The sequence below is a fragment of the Athene noctua genome, chromosome 1 (assembly GCF_965140245.1).
Source record: "Athene noctua chromosome 1, bAthNoc1.hap1.1, whole genome shotgun sequence".
NCBI lineage: Eukaryota > Metazoa > Chordata > Aves > Strigiformes > Strigidae > Athene > Athene noctua.
The window spans coordinates 7,966,980-7,990,583 of record NC_134037.1 but is presented as its reverse complement, the minus strand read 5'-3'; the positions used below and the strand labels follow the sequence as shown (position 1 = coordinate 7,990,583).

Genomic DNA, 23,604 nt, shown 5'->3' with positions numbered 1-23,604 from the left:
AGTCCTGAATGTTGCTGTTGCCTGTCCATTCCCAGACTTGGCCTTCTTTTTTTTTTCTTTTTTTTTTTTCTGGTTGCTACAAATATTTACAGAGTCCTGAAGTGAATCAGGTCAGTTATCTATCTAATGGAGTTAAACCCAAACTATTTACCTTAGGCCTGGCCTTTTAACTGAATCAGTTTGTGTGGTTGGGCCATGGATCAGAGCAGGAGGTGCTTTCTCCACTACAAAAGGTAGCGTGAGGCCTGTCTTTGTGTAGGGAGGTGATTGGTGTTGGAAGTGAGAAGCCTGAAGTGCATGACAGATTGTGGCATCTTTGGCAGGAGTGTTAGTTTGTCCAGTCAGAGTCTGAGCTTAAAGCCCACGGGTTTGAAGTGCGCTAATAAATGTTGTTGATTGAGGTATGTTTGTCCTTTCTGAATATCATTGTGCTCAGACTCATAAGTGTTTTATTTCTCTTGGGGAACATATATGTCTCTTATTAGTGAGATTTCTATTTTAATTTTGCTGCTGTACTTAATATTGTGTAGTACATGGCCCTTGTATAGCAAAGTAAAATTTGTGAAACAATAGTTATTCCATACAGATGTTCTAATTGTGCAGATCCCATCTTAAATTGGGCAGAGGTTGTAATCAGGGTATTGTAAGTTGACTTGCTAGTGGAGGGAACACTGATCAGAATTCTGGGCACATCTTAAGCGTGGAAGAGGCATGTGCATGTATACACGCCTACCTACAAGCCTTGAAAAAGGGATGGTCAACAGGCATGTGAGGTGGTGACTTTCTTAAGAAGACTTGGCCAATACCCAAGTCCCACTGAGCAAATCTGTCTCAAAAATTGACTGAAAAAAAGGCTCCTTTTTTTGTTAAAGAGCTCTAGCAGAGCAGAACTACTGGCCCATAATGTAAGAGTATTAATTTCTAATCTCAGATGGAACTTTAAAGCCTATATATTGTAGAATCACCTGCTATGGTGTATGCTTATTTCCTTATTGCCATCTAAGATGATTCAAACCCTGAACTTCATGGTTGTAACTTAAAATCCTGTTGTTTTGTTGCTTGTCATGGTGGTTTTCCTTAACTCTTAACTTAAAAGCTTCCTTTCCTATCTAGTACCTTATAATATGGCTCTTCCAGGAGGAAAATAAACAGTTTTGTGAAGAAACCTGTAGACTTTCCTGACTCCTGTCAATATATTGAGATTCTTTACTTTTTTGCACACCCTAATAGCTTTATTATGTATTGGGGAACAGGATGTATGAAATTTGTTAGCTGAATGATGCCATGAAGTTATCTTTAACATTGCTGTCATACTTTACAGTAGAAGTGAAGCTTATTTATTAGACTAAAAGATACAGCTTAAGAAATCAGCTAATATAAAGAGGGATGTGTATGGAAAATAAATCAATGTACTGCATTTCTTCTCTTTGCTCTACTTTGACTCCAAGTTACATTCAGTCGACAGATTCCTGTTTTCTTATGTCCTAGGGCATACTTGCAGATCTTAAATTTCACTATTCCCAGCTTCACTTAATCTCCCCTCTTCTCACTTGAATGTGAGTGTTAATTCATAATCCAGATTCCTACAACTTTTGAGTATCATCTTGTGTCATCTTTATCTTCTTAAATTTGTTGTGTAAAGTTGGCTTTGAAACATCCCTCTCTGCTGAGTGGACTCGTCCAGCTTAATGCTTGTGGGGAAGGAAGGGTTTTACCCAGCATGACTAAAATAGTTGGTATCTTCACTGTCTGCAAGTGGTTTGTCTGTTGTGAATGAAGTACTTCATACTTACTGGCAAAAGCCTGCTTAGCCATGTAAATTATTTTTTGTAACGTACTGGGCTTGAGGTTGATTTTCATAAACCTAAAAGCAATGAATCTCATCTTGTCATGGGCTAGACGTGATGGCAAACGCATTGAGAGATGATTGAAGTATGTGATCTGTTAATATTTATTACTAGAGTGGTGATACATTCTGAATTTAAGTTTCTTCCCCAGTAGTGGCTACTGTGAGGCTTTCTTTATAGCACTTACCTGAGTACATTTGCACTGATGTGTACAGTAATACTAAGCTTAAGTGAGCTGGTTCAAATACCAGAGGCAATACTGCTGTGATACTGAGTTCCTGCCACACTGATGGGAACTGGTGAAGCTGTAGCCATCTCTTCTGTCATTTGTTCAGGGTTTTTTTAGTCAGAATTAAATTCCTAAACTGAAATTAGTTGGAGATAGTTGTGTTAATATCGGACTGAGTTGATGAAAATATGAGTGTGTATCATTCTAAAAACATGTCCTCAGGTTGACAAGTAAAAAGAGGCAATTGGCCTGAGGCTTTCATACTGTCCCTGCTTTCTTACAGCACTGCATCCTTGTTTGTTTTTAATCCCTCACTCATAATTTACATGCATAGAATACAGGACTAGGAAACTATTCTGGTTTTAGCTGTATAACATGTTTTAGTACCTGGCAAAGGAGGACAGCAAAGGTCCTGTGACCTATCAGCTCTCCGCAAATCATTCTATGCACTATGAGTGGTATTGCTGTACAACATTTACCTCTGGGCGAGGTCCTGAATTATCCTGGTCTGATCTTATGGTTCAGCCTAGATGACCTCTGCTGGCCCCTTCCAACCTTAAATACTGGTTAACAAATCAGTCTCTATCATGTGATTTGAGAGAGTGGTAAGTGTCTTGTCCCACACGCTGGGTTATGAGGGGAGTGAATCTTTTGAATTCCCTGAGAGCCTGTGTGCTGGTGGAAGAGCTGGTCTCAAGGCAGGTCGATTCACCACAGTGATTCAGAGGAACAACTGTGCTGATGACTTTATTAACTGACAACTTCACTGAAGGAATTGGAGACAGTTTGGCAACAATAAACTGGTAACTGTCTGAAGAACTAATAAAGGCACTTAGGCCATGACACCATTTTCCTAATAACCCATCAACATTCAACTAATCGCAATTCCATTCCTGCAAAATTTATACACATGAATATATGTAAGAAAGAGAGCACAAAGAGGAAAGAGAAAAGAGGAGGAGGGGAGAGGAAGAGGGGAATCACCACTCTTGGATCCCAGGTTGTCACAGAGTAGCTGGTTTTTATCAGCACTAGCGTGGCCAGCAGGGACAGGGAAGGGATCTGAGCCCTGTACTCGGCACTGGTGAGGCCGCCCCTCAATTCCTGTGTTCAGTTTTGGGCCCCTCACTACAAAAAGGCCGTTGAATGACTCGAGCGTGTCCAGAGAAGGGCAACAGCTGGGGCAGGGTCTGGAGCACAGGTCTGCTGGAGAGCGGCTGAGGGAACTGGGGGGGTTCAGTCTGGAGAAGAGGAGGCTGAGGGGAGACCTCCTGGCCCTCTGCAGCTCCCTGACAGGAGGGTGCAGAGAGCTGGGGATGAGTCTCTTTAACCAAGGAACAAGCGACAGGACAAGAGGTAATGGCTTCAATTTATGCCAGGGAAGGTTTAGACTGGCTATTAGGAAGCATTTCTTTCCAGAAGGGGTTGTTGGGCGTTGGAATGGGCTGCCCAGGGAGGTGGTGGAGGCCATGCTGTTAGGTAAATTCTGCCTCTGGGCGGGGGGAGAGAAACGGCCCTCTGCCCCACCTCTGCAGAGCTCACTCTGTTTCTCTTCCACAGGGCATCCCACTTGAGTTGAGACATCCTCTTTGCGAACAGTTTCTTGTTTGTGAACAGTTTGTGACAGTAAGTGTGGACTCAGTGCTCAAGCTCCAGCTTGTTTTCTTGAGGACCTGTGTCGTTAGCCCTGAGACTTCAGCAATAACAATTACTGACGCTTCTGTAACAAGGTTACAGAATGATGTGCTCTGTCATTGGCCAAATGTCATTGCAGAGCAGCAGCAGGATTGAGGTTGTATGAAAGGCATGGGCATGGCAAATTAGCTCCATAATTTAGCTTTGTTTTACTGACATTAAGTGTAATAAGCCCATAGGGTTTAATTTTGGATGCTAGTCCTAAATAGTGTATTTGAGCTAATATTTACAACTATTTATAGAGAATAGCAAGTATGCGTTAGAGCAAGGGCAAATCTGAAACAGATGAGCACACTGTGTTTATGTAACTCTAACTCCTTATGTTATGAGGAGAAAAAGCAGCCAATGATTGCATGTTATTGTTGAAGGAAACAAAAATATATCAGGGAATTAATTATTCCTCTGCATAGCTTCTAGTCAGCTTACTGGAGCTCTGTAGATAAGTTGATGTCTAGTCCACCTGTACTAAGGACAGAAACACCTGAATTTATACTAATTAACACATAATGATAATTCATTGGACCCTTACTTACTCCCCTTCGCTGGTATGAAGTTTACTCTTGTGTCAACGGTGGAGATACTGTTTGTCTTGTTACTTCTGTGCACCTTAAACTTCTTTCTGCTCTGGATTTGGGGTAAAGGCTCCCAAAGTCGTTAGTGTTTTCCTAAAAGATGGTGAGAATCATCTCTTGAGTCCACTCTTCCCTTAGCTTTTTTTATTTGCTTCTTAATGTGGTTGAGATGCAGACAAAGAAATTGCTAAGGGGCAGGAAAAAACAGGGTATGTTCTGTCCTTAAACTCTAGAAAAAATTGGCTTTATTCTTTGTAATAGTGTTGTGTCTTAGTTATACTGTTTCTGCAATGATTCAGTCTTTGTGCTACTTTCCAACAGGGTCTCTCTTCTTTTTTTTTTTTTTTTTTTTTTTTTGCCCCTGAGTTGATGCCTGGTATAATTTGCAAAGTTATTTTCATTTTCTTCTTACTCAGTGTGTTACACTTTCTCTCTAAGCTGACTGCAAGCTCAGAAGCACCAGTCTGCCTTCCCAGTAACAAACATGATTCTCTTAAACCCAAATACAACTGTTTAGGGCAAGGGACACTTAAGTAGTGCCTTGCTTCTGGCTGTGTTCAGCAGCCTGTGTAGATATGGTTAGGTCTTTTCTGTGCTAATAAATTAAACTAATGCAAAGTCCCTGTTTGAACCTTGATGCAACTGGTCTTAGCGCCCTGTTTCAGGGGTCAGTTGTTGCCTTAAAATAGTATGAAATATACTTTCTACAAGCTAAGCCCCCAAACTAAGAATTTTTGGGTTAACTTGTGTATGTGATATTTTTAAAAGTGTAGTGTAACTGTGTGTCTTTTCTCTGTGCTGCCAGGCATGAGGGGAGACTCACACTTCTTTGGAATGCGAGGCCTCGGTCACTATGGCTGCATCCCAGAGGATGGAGGACAGTTCTTGCTCTACTCTATAAATGGAGACAACGATTTAAAGAGATGTTTTGCAGAGGAAGATTTTCATGAAATAATTGATTTCAACGATCTCCCGAATTCTCTGTTTGCTTGTAATGTTCACCAGTCTGTGTTTGAAGATGAGGACAGTAAGGTACAGTGTCAGTTTCCGTATTTTCTATGCAAGAGAAACATGCCTTATATTTGTGCTTATTGCCATTTCAGTGAAACAGATTGTTTTGTACAAAGAAACTGTATCACAAATATGACTTCTTTGAGGTGACAACAACACTCTGCCATGATGTTTATTTTGAGAGCTTAAAAGCCTTTTTATCAACTATGGTGACCAAAAGCATTTTTCTTTTGTTCACATTTGCATAATACTGAAATGTGGGTACATGTCTTCATAGCAACTGTAGTTGCAGTCATGATGGAGGTGGCAAAGTTAAACACGTGAAAGTTTCTCCCTCTTGCTGATCAGGTACCCCTGTGATGGAAGGCTGCCTTTCTTGTATTTTCTTGTGGAGTCATTTAGGTTGGAAAAGACCTTTAAAATCACTGAGTCCAGCCATTAACCCAACACTGCCAAGCCCACCACTAAACCATGTTCCTGAGCACCACATCTACACAGCTTTTAAATACCTCCAGGGATGGGGACTCAACCACTTCCCTGGGCAGCCTGTTCCAATGCTTGACAACACTTTCAGTGAAGAAATTTTTCCCAGTATCCAATTTAAACCTCCCTTGGGACAACTTGAGGGCATTTCCTCTTAGTCTCACCTGTTACCTGGGAGAAGAGACCAACACCCACTTTGTTACAATCTTCTTTCAGGTAGTTGTGGAGAGTGAGAAGATTTCAAATGTTTTATCTGATACATTATTTTATCTGGAAAATCTAAAATTAATGATAGTGAGAACAAAGACAAGAGGAACTATGTGAGAATATTTTTAACTCTGCAATTAGTCTAAAACAATGTTGAAAACAATATCCACTTAAAATTGGAAAAAAAAAAAAAGAAACACTTTTGCAGGAAGTGTTTTGGTTCCTGTTTCTTAGAGTAGTGTTCTTCCTGATGGAGATATCAGGAATATAAAACTGATAGATTGGGGCTTTACTGTTTGAAATCAGTCTAGGCTGATTGTTATAGGCACATGTGAGGCTATTTGAGTGTCTTGTTCAGAATTTTCAATTCAGAAGCAAGCTGGCAGTGGTAAAGTGGGTTCTGGCTGGAACTGGCTGAGGAATCCGGATAAAACTATAGATTAATTGGGACCAAAGCTGGCCAGTATGGACAAAGGGTCTTTAGTGGGGAAAGGGGAACAAAACAAGACTTAAGGATATCGGCTTCCTGTGAAAGGCACTGAAGGTGGTATCTGTTGAGGCTGCACAAGTGGAATTGTTTGATTAATTTTTTTGACATTTGTCTTCCATAATGATATCTTATGTATGTTTAAGCAATGTAGATTAAAAGATAAAAGTTCATACTGCAGCACTAAACAAAATGTTCATATCTTATATATAAATAAAAAATTCTACACTCTAAATTGCAATATTGGATAACAGTGTAGGCATCTTGCATTTATATTGTGCCATTTTGTGGAATTCTATAACCATCTGGTAATGAACTTCATTAAAGTTGAAGGGGTTTGAAAGTCTAGTTTTAAAGGAGGAAAAAAAAAAACAGAAGCCTGCCTTATAACTAGGGAATCTCTCTTCATCCTGCAGAGATTCTATCCCCACTTGCTCCTGAGCTTTCCCTTTTGAGAGCTGTATTCTAGGATTTAGCTGATGGCTTAGTTAGAAAATGGAATGGGTGATTATGTAAGTATGTGGGATAGCAATCCCCAAAGACTTGCAGGACTTAAGGATGAGTTTTAAGAATAGCAGCTGGGTTGTCGAGGTGGATATTCTGTTCCATGTTCATGTTAAACTACCTGTCAGTGACATGGCTTGAACAGCAATGTTTGCAGGTAAGTAAGTCTACATTTAACTAGATGGGATTACCTTTAGATTTCTTATTAAATTCAAGGACCTGAGGAGCTGATTATGATTTTTGTTATTCCTGTAGAACATGTACTTGTGCTCCCAGTTGATTAATACCTGTAATCCTTTCTATTGTTCACTGTTGCTGCAAGATAAGAGCACACGTGAATTCAGTATAAAAATCTCATCAAGTTACTAAAGTTTAAAATCTCATGGAATCACAATGTTGCTAACAATCTTATCTGCAATTATATATCGATCCAATGTATATATAGTGATACAGTACACCTTTTAGAAAACATAGTAGAGTAATGGTTTTATCTACAGTAGTTTTGTTGTGTTATCCATTTTACAGAAAGTAAAGTTTTTGCAATGTATCTTTGACTTTTCCTCCTAAAAGTGTAGGTGAAGAGTAAAATGGAGGTATGACTGATTTGGAAGTTACAAGTTAGCTGGTAAAAAAAAGCCAGAGAAACCTGTCATTGTAAATGGCTGTTTTGATTTGTGGTGTGAGCTTGCTGCATTAATAGTATTTAAATATCTAAACTTCTGAGCAGCTCTGGCGTGCAACAGTATTAATGTAAGGAATTCACACCGGCCGCTTTAAGGTTGTTTCCTGAAGTGTTTAAGAGGCTGAAGTGTCAAGTTCAAACTTTTAACACAGAAATATCTAGGCAATATACTCACTAAAGATAGGTTTTAAAAGGAAATGCCTTAAATATTTTTGTTTTAATTTGAAGGCATTTAACTACTTTGTATCAGATATAGGATAAATTCGAGTTTGTGCTTGAGGGTGGGCTTGTAGCAACCCTGTGGGAAAACTTTGCACATACACCTGCTGCACGGTGGGTAAGCTGATTTGCTTTATTCTGCTGCGTCCTGTATCGGGTGTACCATGTCACCAATATCATGTGGCTGTACAGCACTTCTTAGACAGGATTTTGTATTGCCTACCCAGAGTGATGGTGGCATCAGTAGGGAGCCTGAGTTTGGACCTTTATTTTCTGAAGATGAGGAATTCTTGCAGCTGAAGGCTATGTCTTTTAGAGACAAAGAAACTATATCAGGCCAGGCTTGACTCTTCTCCTGGCTGGCACGCTAAGGTCTCACATAGAGTGAGCCTGAAGAGCTATGGGTCCTGGGACCTGAAGGCAAGTGATGCCATCTAGCTTAAAGGAAGCTGCTCAGGAGTGACTACATGATCTTAAACACTGGCTGAAGAAAGGGGGAATATAGGTTAGCACTAGCTACATGTATCTGATTTTGCTACAGTAACAGAGCAGCTGGTCAAGGAATATATCCCTACCTTTCAGACCTGTGTTCTTTGAAAGAAACCTTTACTTGGGTCAGGAGAATGCCCCGGATAGCTGTGTCGATAATGCAGGTATTTAAGGATTTGCACAGGATGGCTTAGCAGCTTCAGTGTGCTAACAGCTTGCCACAGCTGAAGGGAGGTGGTTTTGCTTATCTCCACTCCCATCATGGACAGCTTGCTCCTTCCTATGGAAAACAGAATTGTACCTTCTTTAGAATGTGCCTAGAAAATACTCAGCTATTTAGTTTTTAAGGAAGAACAAGAGTGTGGCGAAATAGATTATCCAACAGCCCTGTTGCAAAGCTGGGATCACATTCAGCTGTGTCCCCATTGCTGTCCTGTGTTCTGATCGTTCGTTTTGGCATATAACCTGTCACTGGTATGGGCAGGTTTTTTGGAGTGTACAGCACTCACTTGTTTGGATCATGGAAGTCTTATTGTAAAGAAGCTAAAAATAAAATTACTTCTAAACCCTGGGATTTGCCACATGTCTCTTGGAAAAACTGATGGGACTAGTTACGTGAGGAAGATACGTCAAAAATGAGACTGTTATTTTTGGCTGACAGTGTGACTGAATGGGAGGTGCTGCTCTTTTTATCTTTCCTGATAAAACACTTGTGGTAGGGAGCCAGAGGGCATGACTGATTACTCTGAAGGGTGGATATGCTGTGTTTTAGCAGCTAATTGCTACACGTACTCCTAAGGCTTTCTGGATAGTAACCCTTTCATTGTGCTTTTGTTAATGCATATATTGCTATTCTGTAAAACTCCTTTTTGTAACATGACTGTGTAATTTCCTTCAGGCTGAAACTGGTAAGCACGCTGTCAAAGTGAAGCATCTTTGTCTCTTAAGATGGTTTCTTCAGATTCTGTAATGCCTCCAGAGATGCTTACACAAAACTGTCACTATTGGAATATTCTTATGTGAGGGTTTCCTCAAGCTGTTTAGAGGCTGTATGCTCTTCTTTTTTTTTCCCCACAATTTTGGCTCAAATTGTAAGGAGCACCTATTAAACTTCATAGTTATATTTCAGATAAAGAATGATGAATCAGTTTCTGAGCATTTTAGTTATGGTGGAGCTGCTTAAGAAATAATAGCCATTAAGTGCTTTTTCCTGCCAATGTAATTCAAACCAATAGTAGATATATATGCATAATAAAAATACAGTGACCAAACATATGTCCAGTTCTGGACTTCCCAGAACAAGAAAGACATGGACGTACCGGAGAGTGCCCAGTGAAGTGCCACTAAGATGGTGCACTGGAGCATCTCTCCTGTGGGGGAAGGCTGAGAGAACTGGGACGGTTCAGCCTGGAGAAGAGAAGGCTCTGCAGGATCTTATCAGTGTGTATCAACACCTGAAGAGAGGGTGCAAAGAGGACAGAGCCAGGCTCTTTTCAGTGGTGCCCAGTGGCAGGATCAGAAGCAACAGGCACAAACTGAGACATGGGAGGTTTCCTTTGAACATCAAGAAACACTTTTTTTTTATACTGTGAGGGTGACTGAGCACTGGCACAGGTTGCCTGGGGAGGTGGTGCAGTCTCCCTCCATGGAGGTATTCAGAAGCCATCTGGATGTGGTCCTGGGCAGCTGACGTGAGCAGGGGGGGCTTGGACACATGACCTCCAGAGGTCCCTTCCAACCTCCACCAGTCTGATTCTGTGAATGTATGCTGAAGTGTATCCTCATTCTTCTGATGAGGCATGGAAGACTGGGGAATGAAGGTGATTAAAAATGCATTTCCTGAACCATGAGCTTAATGGAGGCGTGGTGGGGAAGGGAGGAGGACAGAAGTTGAACTACCAAGTCAATGGAAAAGTCCTTTCATTAAAGCAGGATTATCTTCATTATGAAAACAGTTTCACATTACAATTTTATTTACATATCTTGATGACTACTTCTTTTACTACAGAAGCCTGTGTTAGACTTCCTTTTTTTAAAAAAAAAAAGATTTGTTATTGAGCTTGGGCCTTGAAAAAGATTTAAGGCTACTTCAAGTGAGTGCTGGAATATTTGTCCAAAGATGATGCTTTAAGAGAACTCTGTAGCCTTACTTGGAAAGGCTTTTTTTCCTTTGTGCTTGCATTTAGCTTTCTCAACAAAACACATCTTCATGCTGCTATTTTTGTTTTTAAGGTGCAGTAAAAGACATTGTACTGCTCAGTGTCCTGCTGTGTTGTCTTTAACTTTTATATGTTAATTCTGGAACTGAAACTGTCTACTGATGCTTTGACTCTGAAGCATATAACTGAAATGTGTCTGTTCAGTGCTCCTTTTAAACAGAGTGGAGCCGGTGTGTCTGCTGCCATGTGTGAAATGTTTCTTTGGTTCCCTTTTCCTACAGGCTAATTCAAGAAGATGCTCTAGGAGGCAGGCTTTGTTTCTGCAGGGGAAGATCTGTTCCTTTTGACTTCATTTTTAAAAATCTAGATTATTAAGTCAGAACCTCTTTGGTCATATTACATCATTGAAGCCTCTAGGTGTTGAGTCATCATTTTATTTACAGGGTGGCACTTCTTTTTAGTCTAATATTAGTATTCAAGTCTGGACTCAGTGGAAGGTCACCCTAGCAAAGATGAAGTCACTGCTCCAAGGCTGGAAAGGAATGCAGGCTTCATTCTGCCTTCCTGGTACACTTGCTGTTGCTTTGTTTTACTTTCAGTTTTTCTACCTTTTAAGGTGGTTGTCTGTTGTTACGATAACGTTATCGGAAACTGCCACTTGAAGCAGACCATGCCTTGTGCTGTGGAATCTCTACTTACTTTGTTTTGTACTGTTTTATAAATGGGATGAATGTTATACCCTGTAACTCTGTAAAAAATTGAAGTGATTTTTAAGGTACGCTGTATATGTAGTTTTATTTTATTAGATGCAGAGAAGTTGCAAAGAAAGGCTGCAGGAGCAGTGTCTTTCAGCACTTCATGAATCGTAGTTCCCCACTGTGAATCTGATCTTGCACTCTTACCTAGGTGGTGGTTTAGACATGTAAGAACTCATAGAGGCACTAAAATATAGCTATGAGGCTGTTCTTGCTCTGAGAAGTATGCAATCTAAAAAAATTCATTTTCCATGGCATTTATTCTGTAACTCATTTCAAATACTTTCTGTGTACTGTATCAGTGCAATACAGTATTTTGGCTGGAAACACCTATGAACTTTCATCCTCTGCATCTGAGAGATAATCCCAGATTTTCAGCCTCCTTATATAAATCCTGTCTAAACCTAGGAGAGCTGTTGATATTTATTATTCATAAACCTACCTTAGTTTACTTTGTGTTATAGTCAACTATGTATTGACACATGGAATGGGATGCTGGTGTAATAGTTCCTCTGTATAGCTGTTGTTTCTGAGCTTTACTTGCTGTTCTTTAATAACGCACAGGTCAGTTGAGTTATGTTGGGGAGCTTGGATAACAAAACCAATCCCTTCATGAAATTGGACTTACTGTATCATATGAACTGTCTAAACATGACTTACACTGTCATGGTTTAACCCCAGTGTAGCAATTCAGCCCCACACAGCTGCTCCTACAGTCTCCTCCCTCACCTGGGGGAGAGAATTGGAAGTGTAAAAATGAGAAAACTTGTGGGTTGAGATAAAGACAGTTTAATAGGTGAAGCAAAAGCTCTGCACACAAGCAAAGCAAAACAAGGAATTCATTCATCACTTCCCAGTGCCAGGCATGTGTTCAGCCGTTTCCAGGAAAGCAGGGCTCCATCACATGTGACAATTACTTGGAAATACAAGTGCCTTCACTCTGAACATCCTCTCACTTCTCTCATCTTCCCCCAGCTTGTGTGATGTCATAGGGTATGGGATATCCCTTTGGTCAGTTGGGGTCCCCTCCCAGCTTCTTGTGTTGGGGTGGTGTGAAGAGCAGAAAAGGCCTTGACTCTGTGTAAGCACTGCTCAGCAATAACCAAAACCTTGTGTTATCCACAGTGTTTCCAGCATGAATCCAAAATCCATCCCCATACCAGCTACAATTAAGAAAATTAACTCTATCCCAGCTAAAGCCAGCACACACCAAGATACATAAAACGTATGAGTGGAACTTCCTAGGGCTGCAGAACCATGCTAACAGTAAGGTGCTGAGTCTTTACTGGAGAAAGGCCAGTAGTGAAGTTAACCTTCACTGACATTTGGGATCTATTGAGTGTTCATTCTCGTTTGGGAGATATGATGGTTTGAGCCCAGAGGGCAACTGAGCACCATCCAGCAGCATGCTCACTCCTGCCCCCTCAGGAAGGAGAAAATACAACAAAAAGTTCAGGGATTGAGGTCAGGACAGAGAGGGATGGCTCAGCCACTGTGGTCATGGGCAAAAGACTCTTAAGGGAAGAAAAAGAACACCAATTTCATTCAGCCACCACCACCACTTAACATACAGAGGATGACAGTGAGAAGTACAACAGCATCTTAAAAAAAACCTTTTTCCCCACCCCTCCCTTCTTCCAGACTCAGCTTTGCTCCCAATTTCTCTACCTCCTCCCCTCCAGTGGTGCAAGGGATGGGTGTTGCGGTCATTCCTGTTGCTTCTTCCTCCTCAAGGGGTGGACTCCTCGCACTCCTCCCCTGCTCCAGCATGGGGTCCCTCCTATGGGAGTCAGTCCTCCACAAACTTTCTCTTACATGAGTCCTTCCTATGGGCTGCAGCTCTTCCCGAACTGCTCCAGCGTGGGTCCCTCCTGCATGTTGCAATCCTCCCAGTGATGAACTGCTCCAGCACGGGCTCCCCACAGTCCCGGCATTCTTCAGGTGCAGCCACCAGCTCCAGCGTGGGGACCTCCACGGGCTGCAGGTTGGCATCTGCTCCACCGTGGCCCTCCATGGGCTGTGGGGGCACGGGCTGTGGGGGTCTCTGCTTTGGGGCATCTCCCCCTCCTCCTCGTTCTCCTTTCTTCCACTGACATCAGTGTCTGCACAGGTGTCTCCTTCACAACTCCTTCTCCCAGGTTCCCCTTCTTAAATACATTATCACAGAGGCACAACCACCATTGCTAATTGGCTCAGCCTTGGCTAGAGGTGGGTCCAACTTGGAGTCAGGGGAGCTTTGAGAAGCTTCTCACAGGGGACACCCCTGTAGTCCCCTCCCCTGCTACCAAAAACCCCACCACACACACACAAACCCAACACAGGGGAAGAAAATTAAGTAGTTTTGATCGGTGTGGTTTGAGTATTCAGAGTTTTAATACATATATATATAAGGAGATTATTTAAGGTTGCTCTTGTTGCTGTTAAGAAGACAATTTGCTGAGAGTACTAATGGCAGGTCATGTATGTTTATATATGTATATAGGGTCTGACACTAGTTTTCTCTGAGGTGATTTGCAGAATTTCTAATGGAAGTCGTTAGTCTAGTCTGTTTTAGGCATTCCTTCTGTCTTCCCTCTTAGGTAGTTCTGGCTGTTACTGAAAGGCTTCAGTGTTTCTGCTTATTTTCTGGAAAAATGCCTAAGCTTTATGATTTGATAGCCTTTGAAGAAACACAAAAGGCACATCAAGATTGTGCAGTTATAACAGTACAGTCAAGTTGAATCTGTGCATATGCCACCCATGTGAGTAGAAGGTATACTTGACTATGGTTATTCTCTTGGTATCTAGGAATTACTGAGCTCCAAATATTCCTCAATTGAATCAGTGTTCAATTCCTGCTCTGAAAATGTGTTGTTTTTTAAAAAAACCGAACAAACAAAACCAGACAAAACCCACCCAACCAACCAAAAAGTAGCAAGTATTTCTGAGTCTGAAACGCCACTGTCTGTAATGTGGATGTTGTCTAATAATTTATACTTGGGCTTATTTTCCCATCCGTACATGGGGTGCTTGGTAGCATAAATGCCCTTGTTTTGTTGGGAGAACGTGCCTGGCAAAAGACCAGCTGGGTGAAAGGTAGGCCTGTAGTCATTGCAGCTGAAATTTGGAGTGGTGCTTCAAAGCATCTAACTATACTAGTTGTTTGTAAATTACAAAAATAAACTGATTAATGTTCTTTCCAGAACACACTAGACAGCAGTTACTGTCTGCTTGTTAAATTTGGAAATGTACTTTTCTCCTTAAGAGCAGCTATGGAAAAATTCTTCTAGTATTGGCTTCCAGTGGTCATGCTCTATGCTGCAGTCTAGAGGGAACGTGTTATCTCAAGGAACCGGGGGGTGGGGGTGGGGTGGGTGGGAAATCTTTCCTGGGAAAGGACCACTCAGGGTAATTACTTCAATTTTATTTATTTTTATTTTTTTTTTACAGAAATATCATTTCCTTATCAGTTCTGCTAAAATAGACAGAGTTCTGAGTAATAAGACATTTTAACAAAGGTGTTGGTGAATCCATGCACAGGTTTATGAGGACCTTCTGTTGTGGCATAAGAAAACAAAGGGAGTTGCAAGGTCTTATCTCTAAGTCAGTAAAAAGTCATTCTGGTGATTATTCCTTTCTCTAGCACAATGGACATTGTAGGATAAACTGTGGGTAGGTCTGATTTAGATATCCCTAAACACTGTACAAATTTAGATTAAGATTTCACTTTGCAGTTGTCTGTCTCCTGTAATAGGCTGAACTAAATTCCTGGACTCAAATGCCTTTTGATCTTTGAGGAAGTCAAGATCTGGCCTGGAACACTGGGACTAGTATTCCTTCCTCCTGAACTGCCTACCAGCATTAGCTGGGATATGGAGTTCAACCAAGGACTTCTGCTGACAGAGAAGTTTTCTTGATGGAGGTTTTTTCCTTCTGGTCCTGCTTGAACATTTTTGTGAATTTGACTGTGTGTACATGGGATAGTGAGCCCTTTTTTTTTTTTTTTTTTTTTTTCCAGAATGATAGCAGGATATGTTGCTTTCTGGGATGATAATCAAGAGAACCTAGCAGCAGTCTCTCTGTGCAGTTTTATGCCATTTCCTGTTTACCACATTTGAGAGGGTTGGATTTATTGTAATTGGTGTTACTTGCTATTCTTGACTGGTGCTACTCCTGGGAGATTTTTTGTTGGGTTTTTTTTGTCGTATTTTTTTTCTTTGTCTGACAGTCTAAGGTGTAACATGTTTTTGTAAAGCAATATAAAGCCAAGAAGATAGACACCAGGTCACACTTGGAATAAACCACAGCAATATTTTCTACAGGAACTTCCTTACATCTAATTGAAACTTTTATGTTGGCACAGTGCATATTAAAGCAAGAAGTCACCACTTCCAGGATCTGCTGACACAAGCAAGAGCCACATCTCTCGAAGGAAAAAGCTGTCTATGTAGTCTCTAGAAAAGTTTTTGGTTTGTTCCACTAAGTAGTTCTTATCAGCTAATATCTGCCAATAATTAAACACAGTTTTGCCTTTCTACCTCCAGCAAACTTGTTCTGAAGTCAACAAAAATACTGTTTTTCTAGCTGGTAGTAATCAAAAAGTGCAGTAAAGCCATTCTAATGTGGTTAGGGCAACAGCTGTTCCTTATTTTAATACCATCAGAGGTCCTAATCCATCCACAAATTCTGATATCAGTTTTCTGGCCCAAGGAAAAGACTTCTAAATGAAGGTCAGCCTTCATTACCAATGCATAAAGACATTGCATTTACAGTAGCTACATTCTGGCTTAATCACATTCAAACCAGTAAATTTACAACTCTAATTACCAGTTATTTAAGGGAATTTTTCAAATGTTTCAAACAAAATATATGTTAAGAACTCTGCACCAGAGTTTAATATCATTAATAAATAATGCCTGATCAGGGTAGAAGAAAACTAACGCTTGAAAAAAATGCAGTCTTAGAAAATGAGGGATACTGGGAGGTGATTTGAGGTAATACAGAGCGAAGAAGAGACAGACAGCAGTTTTGAGATTGTGCCATTAGTTACGACAAATTCTGCAGTAGATTTGAGCACAGAGGTGAGAGATCATATTCAGAGTTGAATCACAGTGAATTGAATTCTCAATTACTTCTGTGCCTTTGAAAACATCTTTTCTTCTGTGCCAGATAAATTCATGCTTCTTTGTGGTTGATGGAAGTTTTAGCATTGGCTGCAGTAGTGCAAGGATATCTCTTGTCCTCAGGCAACAGATCTGCTGATAAACCGTCTCATTTTGTTAGCTGGGGAGTTTGTTCAAATTCTTAGTTTCCTGTGTCGTACGAGTGCGTGAATGGTTTTAAAAAAGAATGTATCTTGTACTTTTATATTGTTTTGCTTTAATGTGATTACTTTTAACTGTGGGTTCTTTTGCTCTAATTTGATTGCATTTTATGGGCACTTTACCCTGCTTAAATTACATGACTTTTGTACTGGGCTTTGAAACTTAATACAGAAGCAGAGACATCGCAAATATGGTGGATGTAATGTGTATGTCTCAGAGGGATAAGAGAAACCTTTTCCATGTGATAGACACTAATGAGCTGGAAGTTAAGATGACCGTAGGATGGGAAAAAGAAATTGAAGTAACCCTGGCAAGCGAGTAATGAAGGCATCTATTACACCGCAGCAAGGTGGGTTCAAATCAGTATCTTTTCTGCAGTTAGTCTAAAAAGCATAAAGACATTGTAAGACTGCAGCATGCAATCATTTAGAAATTTTACGTTTAATGTGATTAGAACTAGTACTGGGGAGAAATCTGATAGTTTCATCCTCGTGTTTCCAGTGTGTGGCTGGCTTACAAGGGAAGAACAGAACTGAAAGCTTCAGAAGATGCTGGGGAAGTGAGGTACCAGCCCCTGAGTTGGCCCCTGTTTTAAGGCCTCAGTAACGGACTGGTGTGCACCATGGGGCTGACTTTGAAAAGCCATGATAAGCAATGCGTGTCTCTTCTGTCTTTACGACTTTTCTGAATGCTGATATCTGTTTCTCAAGGTATTTCTTCCTGAAAGCTTTTTGGTTTGTTTTTTTTTTTTTTTTTTTCTTTAACAACTGGAGCTTGTGGTGATATCCCTGACTGAAAATACAGTCAGTTCATTCAGGCTGAAATACCACCAGTGTTGAACTGAAGGGAATGGGTATTTCACGTGGTTGAGATTGAGTTGCATCAAGGCCCAGGACTATCTAGATCAGCCTTCTGCCAGTTTGAAAACTGGAGTTATTTTTATTTGATTTTCCTTCAGTTCCTGGAACAGGGCCATGCACAGACCGTGACCACTGACACAGTGCAGGCCCTGATCCAAAGGCTAGCTCCTATGCAATATCAAACATTTTTAATATACATTAGCGAGTCTATTTTCTTCTGACACTGGTTGCTTTAACTTTCTTGCCTTTGCAAAGCTTTTGGGTGGGTTCTCCCAAGAATGTCTGTTTAACAAGCAAAGACAAAATTCAGGTTATATAATGATATATGCTTAAATTAATCACTTCTAGACCCATTGTGTTCTTATGTGCTATTGGTCCTATTCCTCTTGAATAAATGTGCGTGGCTGCTTGTCACCATCTGACTTAAAGGTTTTGTTTCATGGACAGTTCCAAATTCTTTTAAAGTCTGCTGCTGTCAACAGGAACTGCGGAAATATATCACAGCATGGTGTTACTGTGTCCTTCCTTCCTGTGTCCTTCTGTAAGACTCCTCCTTGTCTTTTGTATCTGTAACTACAAATCTTCCGTGTTACAATAACCGGTTCATTTCAGGTATTTCTTTAAGTGTAGCGTCCATTATACCTGCTGTGCTCTGTGATAAAGCTTCTTCTGTGAGCACTCTAATTGTGTCTGTTTGTCTTGCAGTTAGAGGGAGAAACACGTAGCACAAAGAGTACATGAGTGTTTCTTGGGAAAATAATGTGTCTTCCTTTTATATATTCGAGTTGCAAATGATTTAAATAATAAAGCTTATACCTTTTAATAAGTCTTTCACAAAAAAAATGTTTTAGTCATTAATGATTGTCTTAATCTATCACCCTTACTGTTTCGAAATGGAAGTTTTTCTGACTCCCTGCTCTTTTATGACCTACATAGCAGATGCAATGTGTCCTCTGATGTATTTAAATTTGGAGAGATTTTTATGTGGCTGTCACTTACTGAAGCATAGTTCAGATTATCTATTCATAACCCTACTGCATTATAATCTTTCTGTTGATCTAAAATGTGTGAGAAGATTGACATTGTGTAGTGACAGTGAAAACAATAATTTAAAATAGCTTGTCCAAATTATGTATCTGCATTTCCTGTATTTACTTTGGGTCTGAGAATTAAATCCTTATACGACATTTGTGAGTCTTAAACCAGAAAGAGATAGATGTATGCCTTACCAATACCTTTGCTGAATACATTACAAAATCAGGTGAGATTTTTCTGAAACTCGTATCTTCCATTTCCAGTGCAATCCTGTATTTTTCCAGGCCATTCTTTCTTTTTTTTTTTCTTCTTTTTTTTTTTTTTTTTTAACCTGTTATTAGGTCTTGCAGAGATCCGCATTTTGAATAAAAATTACTCCGATGTAAAAAACAGACCACCAACTACTTTCTGGTGGTACATAGAAGGGAGGGAGGGAGGATGTGGAGTCTCAGTGCAAACATTAACAGACATTGGATTCTTGGATTCTCAGAAAATTCTTTATAAGCTGAAAGTCATGTGAGGACAGTGACTGTTTTAGGATTTTTGTGTTTTATATGTACCGCAAATATGCAGTATACAGTTTCAGAATAGGCTGATCTCCTTGAAATACTTGGTATCTGCGTTGCTTTTCCTTCTACTTCTGCATTAGCAATTAATGCTCTCCTTCCCTTTGCCTTTGAAGGACCTTCAGCTATCCTTTATCCACGTTCTTTTAGCATAGGGACTGCTGCTGTTAATCCCAGACCTATGAAACATAGGTTGTATCAGTATTTTGTGATACTGATTTTTAGGAAAACTTAAGATTCTTGTTAATGCCTTCTGTGGATTTGAGCTTTATGGTACACCTGAATCACCATCTGCGTGTGGGTTTCTTTTGTTTTGTTTTTTCTTTTTTCCTAAGGTTATATCTTATGTGTGTATAGGGTGGGATGAAGGAGGGTATTTGAAACTAAGATTCTCACACAGATGCATCACTTCTGAAAGCTGGATAAAACCACCAATATTGTGGAATTTAAGATTAAAATTATGAAGGTGAAATGCACTGTTCTTTCTGATCACTCCTTGAATCTAATAATCATTCAGCAAGTCACCTTGATAGTGAAGATAAAATTAATTTAAACCTACCTAGACTATTTACACCGTATAAAGGAAAATCCTGGCTGGTACAGAAAAAAAAGCCACTTTCTGTGAATAATCCACCGTGTGTGAACTAAAGGACATCAGAATATGTGTGTTCTGGTTGTATCAAGTGCCATGGGTGCCATCTGCTGACTCCTCCATGTACCACATTGCTCTTCAGCTGTGGGAAGAAGAAAAGATAACATATGTTAAGGAATGTAGTTTTAAATACCCTGCCACTCAAATATTAAATACAAAATGTATTTTAATTTTTAATCCTTGCTGGTTTAGTGCAATATGAACAACAGTGTTCATCCTAAATGTATCTGAGTTTCACTTCAATCCTGCAAAATAGTTTTAGAGAGTAGTTATTATTACTATCAGTGTTCTTTTGTAGTGTTTTTCTAACGGTGAACCTAGATCTTAATTTTGGCAATATATTGCAGCTCCATGTCTGCACTCAGCATCTAGGCATGCACTTTTTTATCTTTTCAACTTGTTTTCGTTTCTGAACTCCTTCTTCATTCCACTTTTATATTCCATCTATAGTATTCTGTAAATAGCTATTGTGCTTGCTTGCAAACCCAGTAAAACAGATTCTGTTGTTCTTGGTCAACATACCAGCAGCACTTCCAGGTGAGTTGGTATAAATAGCTGGCTATACCTGATTTAGTAACAAAGCGGAGAGAAGGGGCAAACTGGAGGAGTACAGTTTAGCTAGACACTAGTTTATAGCCTATTTATTACATTGGTTTTAAAGGGAAACTTCTGTTTTGTCCTCCTTGCCATAGTTTTCTTTAAAACCTAAATTGATGTATTGCTTTGGGTCACTCAACTGAATGTCAGGGAGTATCTACTGAGAAGAAATTCAATCTTAGTAAGCCTGAAAGTGTAATATCTAATGCTACAATCCTAGGCTGTGTGGCTGCTGTAAATCAAATAATGTTCTGGCAAGGATTCCAGGACTATAATGTGAGATAATGTTTTCACTTGAATTGTTAAAATGGTTCATGACGTGCTTTTGGCTGAGGACAAATAGTACTTTCCCTAACAACTTCCAGGCATAGTTTGAGAGTCTGCATGGTCCCAGCGGTCATTCCCAATAGCCATTTCAGAAGCTAAGAGTGAACAATTTCCTTGAAACAATTTCATTATCACAATAGCATAGATGTGTCCAGCACATGGTGGTTTGTGTCAGGGCCCCAAGTGCACCAACAGACTCGTTACTGGGATCAGCCTCAGCCTTCTGCTTATCGGCCCAGGAGCTCCATTTAAACTCAGGATGGGACCATCGTTCCTGGCCTGAACAGTTACATAGGTCTACCTGTCTCATGTCCTGTTCTTGGACACACATTATAGCCTTGGCCTTACATTGCAGTCTTTCTAGTTTTGGCCCTGGTCCCATCTGTTTTTCCTCCTGACTCCCTGGATATATATACCTGGACCTTTTTCTATCACTTTCTGTGGCCAGGGCTGGTGATCAGCACCCTGCTCTGCCCACCCTGTTCAGAAGCTGCCAGATAGGCCCCAGTCACCCTCAGCTTCCAGCTAATCCTCATTCATGGTGCGTCTTTGCTCTTGCTATTCCCTGACAGTTGGCCTCAGGACTTGAGAATGGGCCTTGACACCACTTAACTTGTTATGTAGAAGTAGCACCAGTGTTCTGATACCAGTCTAAGCCTGATGAATTAACTGGAGATTTCTTCTGTGATACCTTGGGATCACATGATTGAACACATGGTCAAGGCTTAGGCTAGTTACTCATGGAAGTATTGCATATGAAATATGGGCAATAATTCTAGAAACATCTAGTGGGGGACAAAAACCACATTTCAGAGTTGTGCAGAATCAAAGGTTAATGCACCTTCTTTGAGACCCTGCTGTAAACCAAGTGGTGCTCCAGAGACTGTCAGCAGAGCTGAAGGCAGAATGCAAAGGCAGATCCTGATGGAAAGTAGTTTGGCTTCAGTCTTGATGAACATCAATGACAGAGATGATGTGCTGAAGGTGCTTTGCTAGAGTGGGAACCCTCATGTGGCTAGCAGTAATGGTTTGAACTTGAATGTGCAAGTAATTCAGAAATGGATGTTGAAAGAAGTTTATAAATGTTTTTTCTTCCTGTTACCTGTTCTTCTAAACCACAGTAGAAAATACAGTATCTAGAGGAGAGTAACAGATGAAAACTTTACAAAGATACCATCAAGACTCCTGTATTTCCTACCCAGCTTTATTTGTGTCTAGCAAAACAGTATTCCAGAGGTTTTTTCCTTCCTTGTAAGGACAAAAGCAAAACATTCAGAAGCCATTAACCCCAAAATGGGGTTGCTGAAACCCTAGTATAGAAGTGCTGTGGAGGCATGTGCTTGGGATACAAGAACAAGGATTAATTTTCCAGCTTTTTTGAATCTTTCACAGAACTTGAGGCTGGTTTTCTTCCTTTGACTTCAATTCGAAGGAACATGCAGTCTGTGTTTAAAATTCCATTTGAATCTTCCATGGTTGAATGATAATGAAGTATTTTTCCCACAAAGAGTTTGGTTCTTGATTACCTGAGGTTTTCTACTGAAACCCATTTTGACTGAACAAAAAAAACCTATGGAGCTCTCATCGTGGCCGCCTCCTAAATACTAGAGATAGATGCCTGCCTACTTTTTCAGAAAGATTAAAGAAAGCTTCTGAAATGGGAATTCATACAGTTCTTTACCTTTGCTTTCTTCCCCATGCTGTTTGCTTTCCTCTGGATCAGTCTTGCTTCTTGCAGATTATAAAATGAGAGGGTGCTGCTGTGTGCATGTTCTGTCTGTCATTTCATGATGTAGGTTCTAACTTTCAAATTACTTTCTCTTTAACTATAACATACTTCTAGAAGATAGTCTATTCTTTAAAAACTTGTTTGCATTATTGGTGTGCATTACCATATGTTTGATGGATACATGCAACTTGAGATACGTAAAATTTCAGACAGTTTATACAGTCACTCAAACTCTGAATTAAAACACTGGCGTACTGAAAAGTCTTCTATCTCACAAAACACTGCCAACTTGTACATTGCAGTTGAACTGGAGCTGAGTAGGAATTATCTGCAAGGTTTGAACAGAATATTTTATGCAACTGAAATTTAAGTGCTCTGCAGTGCTGAAGGCAGTCTTCCAAAAAGCAAGTATTGATACAAGCACCACAGGAAACCAATTGCTTCTCAGTGCTTTGCATTAATAAATTGCTTTTAATACTTCTTAATTGTCTACTGAGCTCAGAATCCTAATGTGTTTTTAAATAGCTAGCGTTTCATCTGTCTATCTATGTACATACACCTTGTACTTTCATACTTGTTCAGGGTTTTATGGGTGTCCTACTGTGCTAGCTAACTTCTGATGAAATAGCTTCACTGCTGTACTGATAACAGTAAACTAAATCTAGAAGTGTGGGAGCTTTTAGGCAAGCACTTAATACTGGGCTACGTAGTTGAACTTTGTGAAGTAAACAATTTTTCAGTTCTTAGAAAAGATCTTGTTCTAACTCAAGATGAATGGCTGGTACTTTGTAGCTGATTCCTTTTAAACAGGTAGGACAATGCCCGGAAAAAGATGTCTAGAATGTGTTGGAAAGGTTTAGAATCTGACCCATGGGGAGTGATGGTGGAAATTAGTGCATGAAAACTTGAATTACAAAAAATAGGCCTGAGGCACAAAAAGAATCAGTTGGAACAAATGCAAATCCTGTTCCTGGAGATGTAGGTTTGCAGTCTTCCTGTACTCCTAAAAGTGTCACTGCTGGGCATGTTATTTACAACAAAAAAGGTCAACAACCCTCCATCCCTCTTGAAACTGGAAGCTTAAATTTCTTTTGCTTTCTTGCCCCATCAACATGGCCACACTGCTATGTTCAAAGTAGTTTCAGTATACTGCTTAGCTGATGTACTTAAGTAAGCAGTAGGTTTTGTGCAGCCTA

General features: G+C 40.1%; 1 protein-coding gene across 4 annotated transcripts in view; it reads left to right on the top strand.

Annotated features, from left to right (window-relative positions):
- The window catches only part of RCAN2 (regulator of calcineurin 2), a 94,593-nt gene that overhangs the window by 4,951 nt on the left and 66,038 nt on the right, over window positions 1-23,604 (top strand). For 3 of the 4 annotated variants that reach the window (XM_074895515.1, XM_074895518.1, XM_074895520.1), the window contains exon 2: window positions 5,149-5,375. In XM_074895515.1, the coding sequence (XP_074751616.1) occupies window positions 5,151-5,375 (225 nt within the window). In that variant the 5' untranslated portion in view covers window positions 5,149-5,150. Of the gene's footprint in view, window positions 1-3,636; window positions 3,703-5,148; window positions 5,376-23,604 lie in introns of all 4 variants that reach the window. The other variant, XM_074895517.1, reaches the window with a different exon arrangement.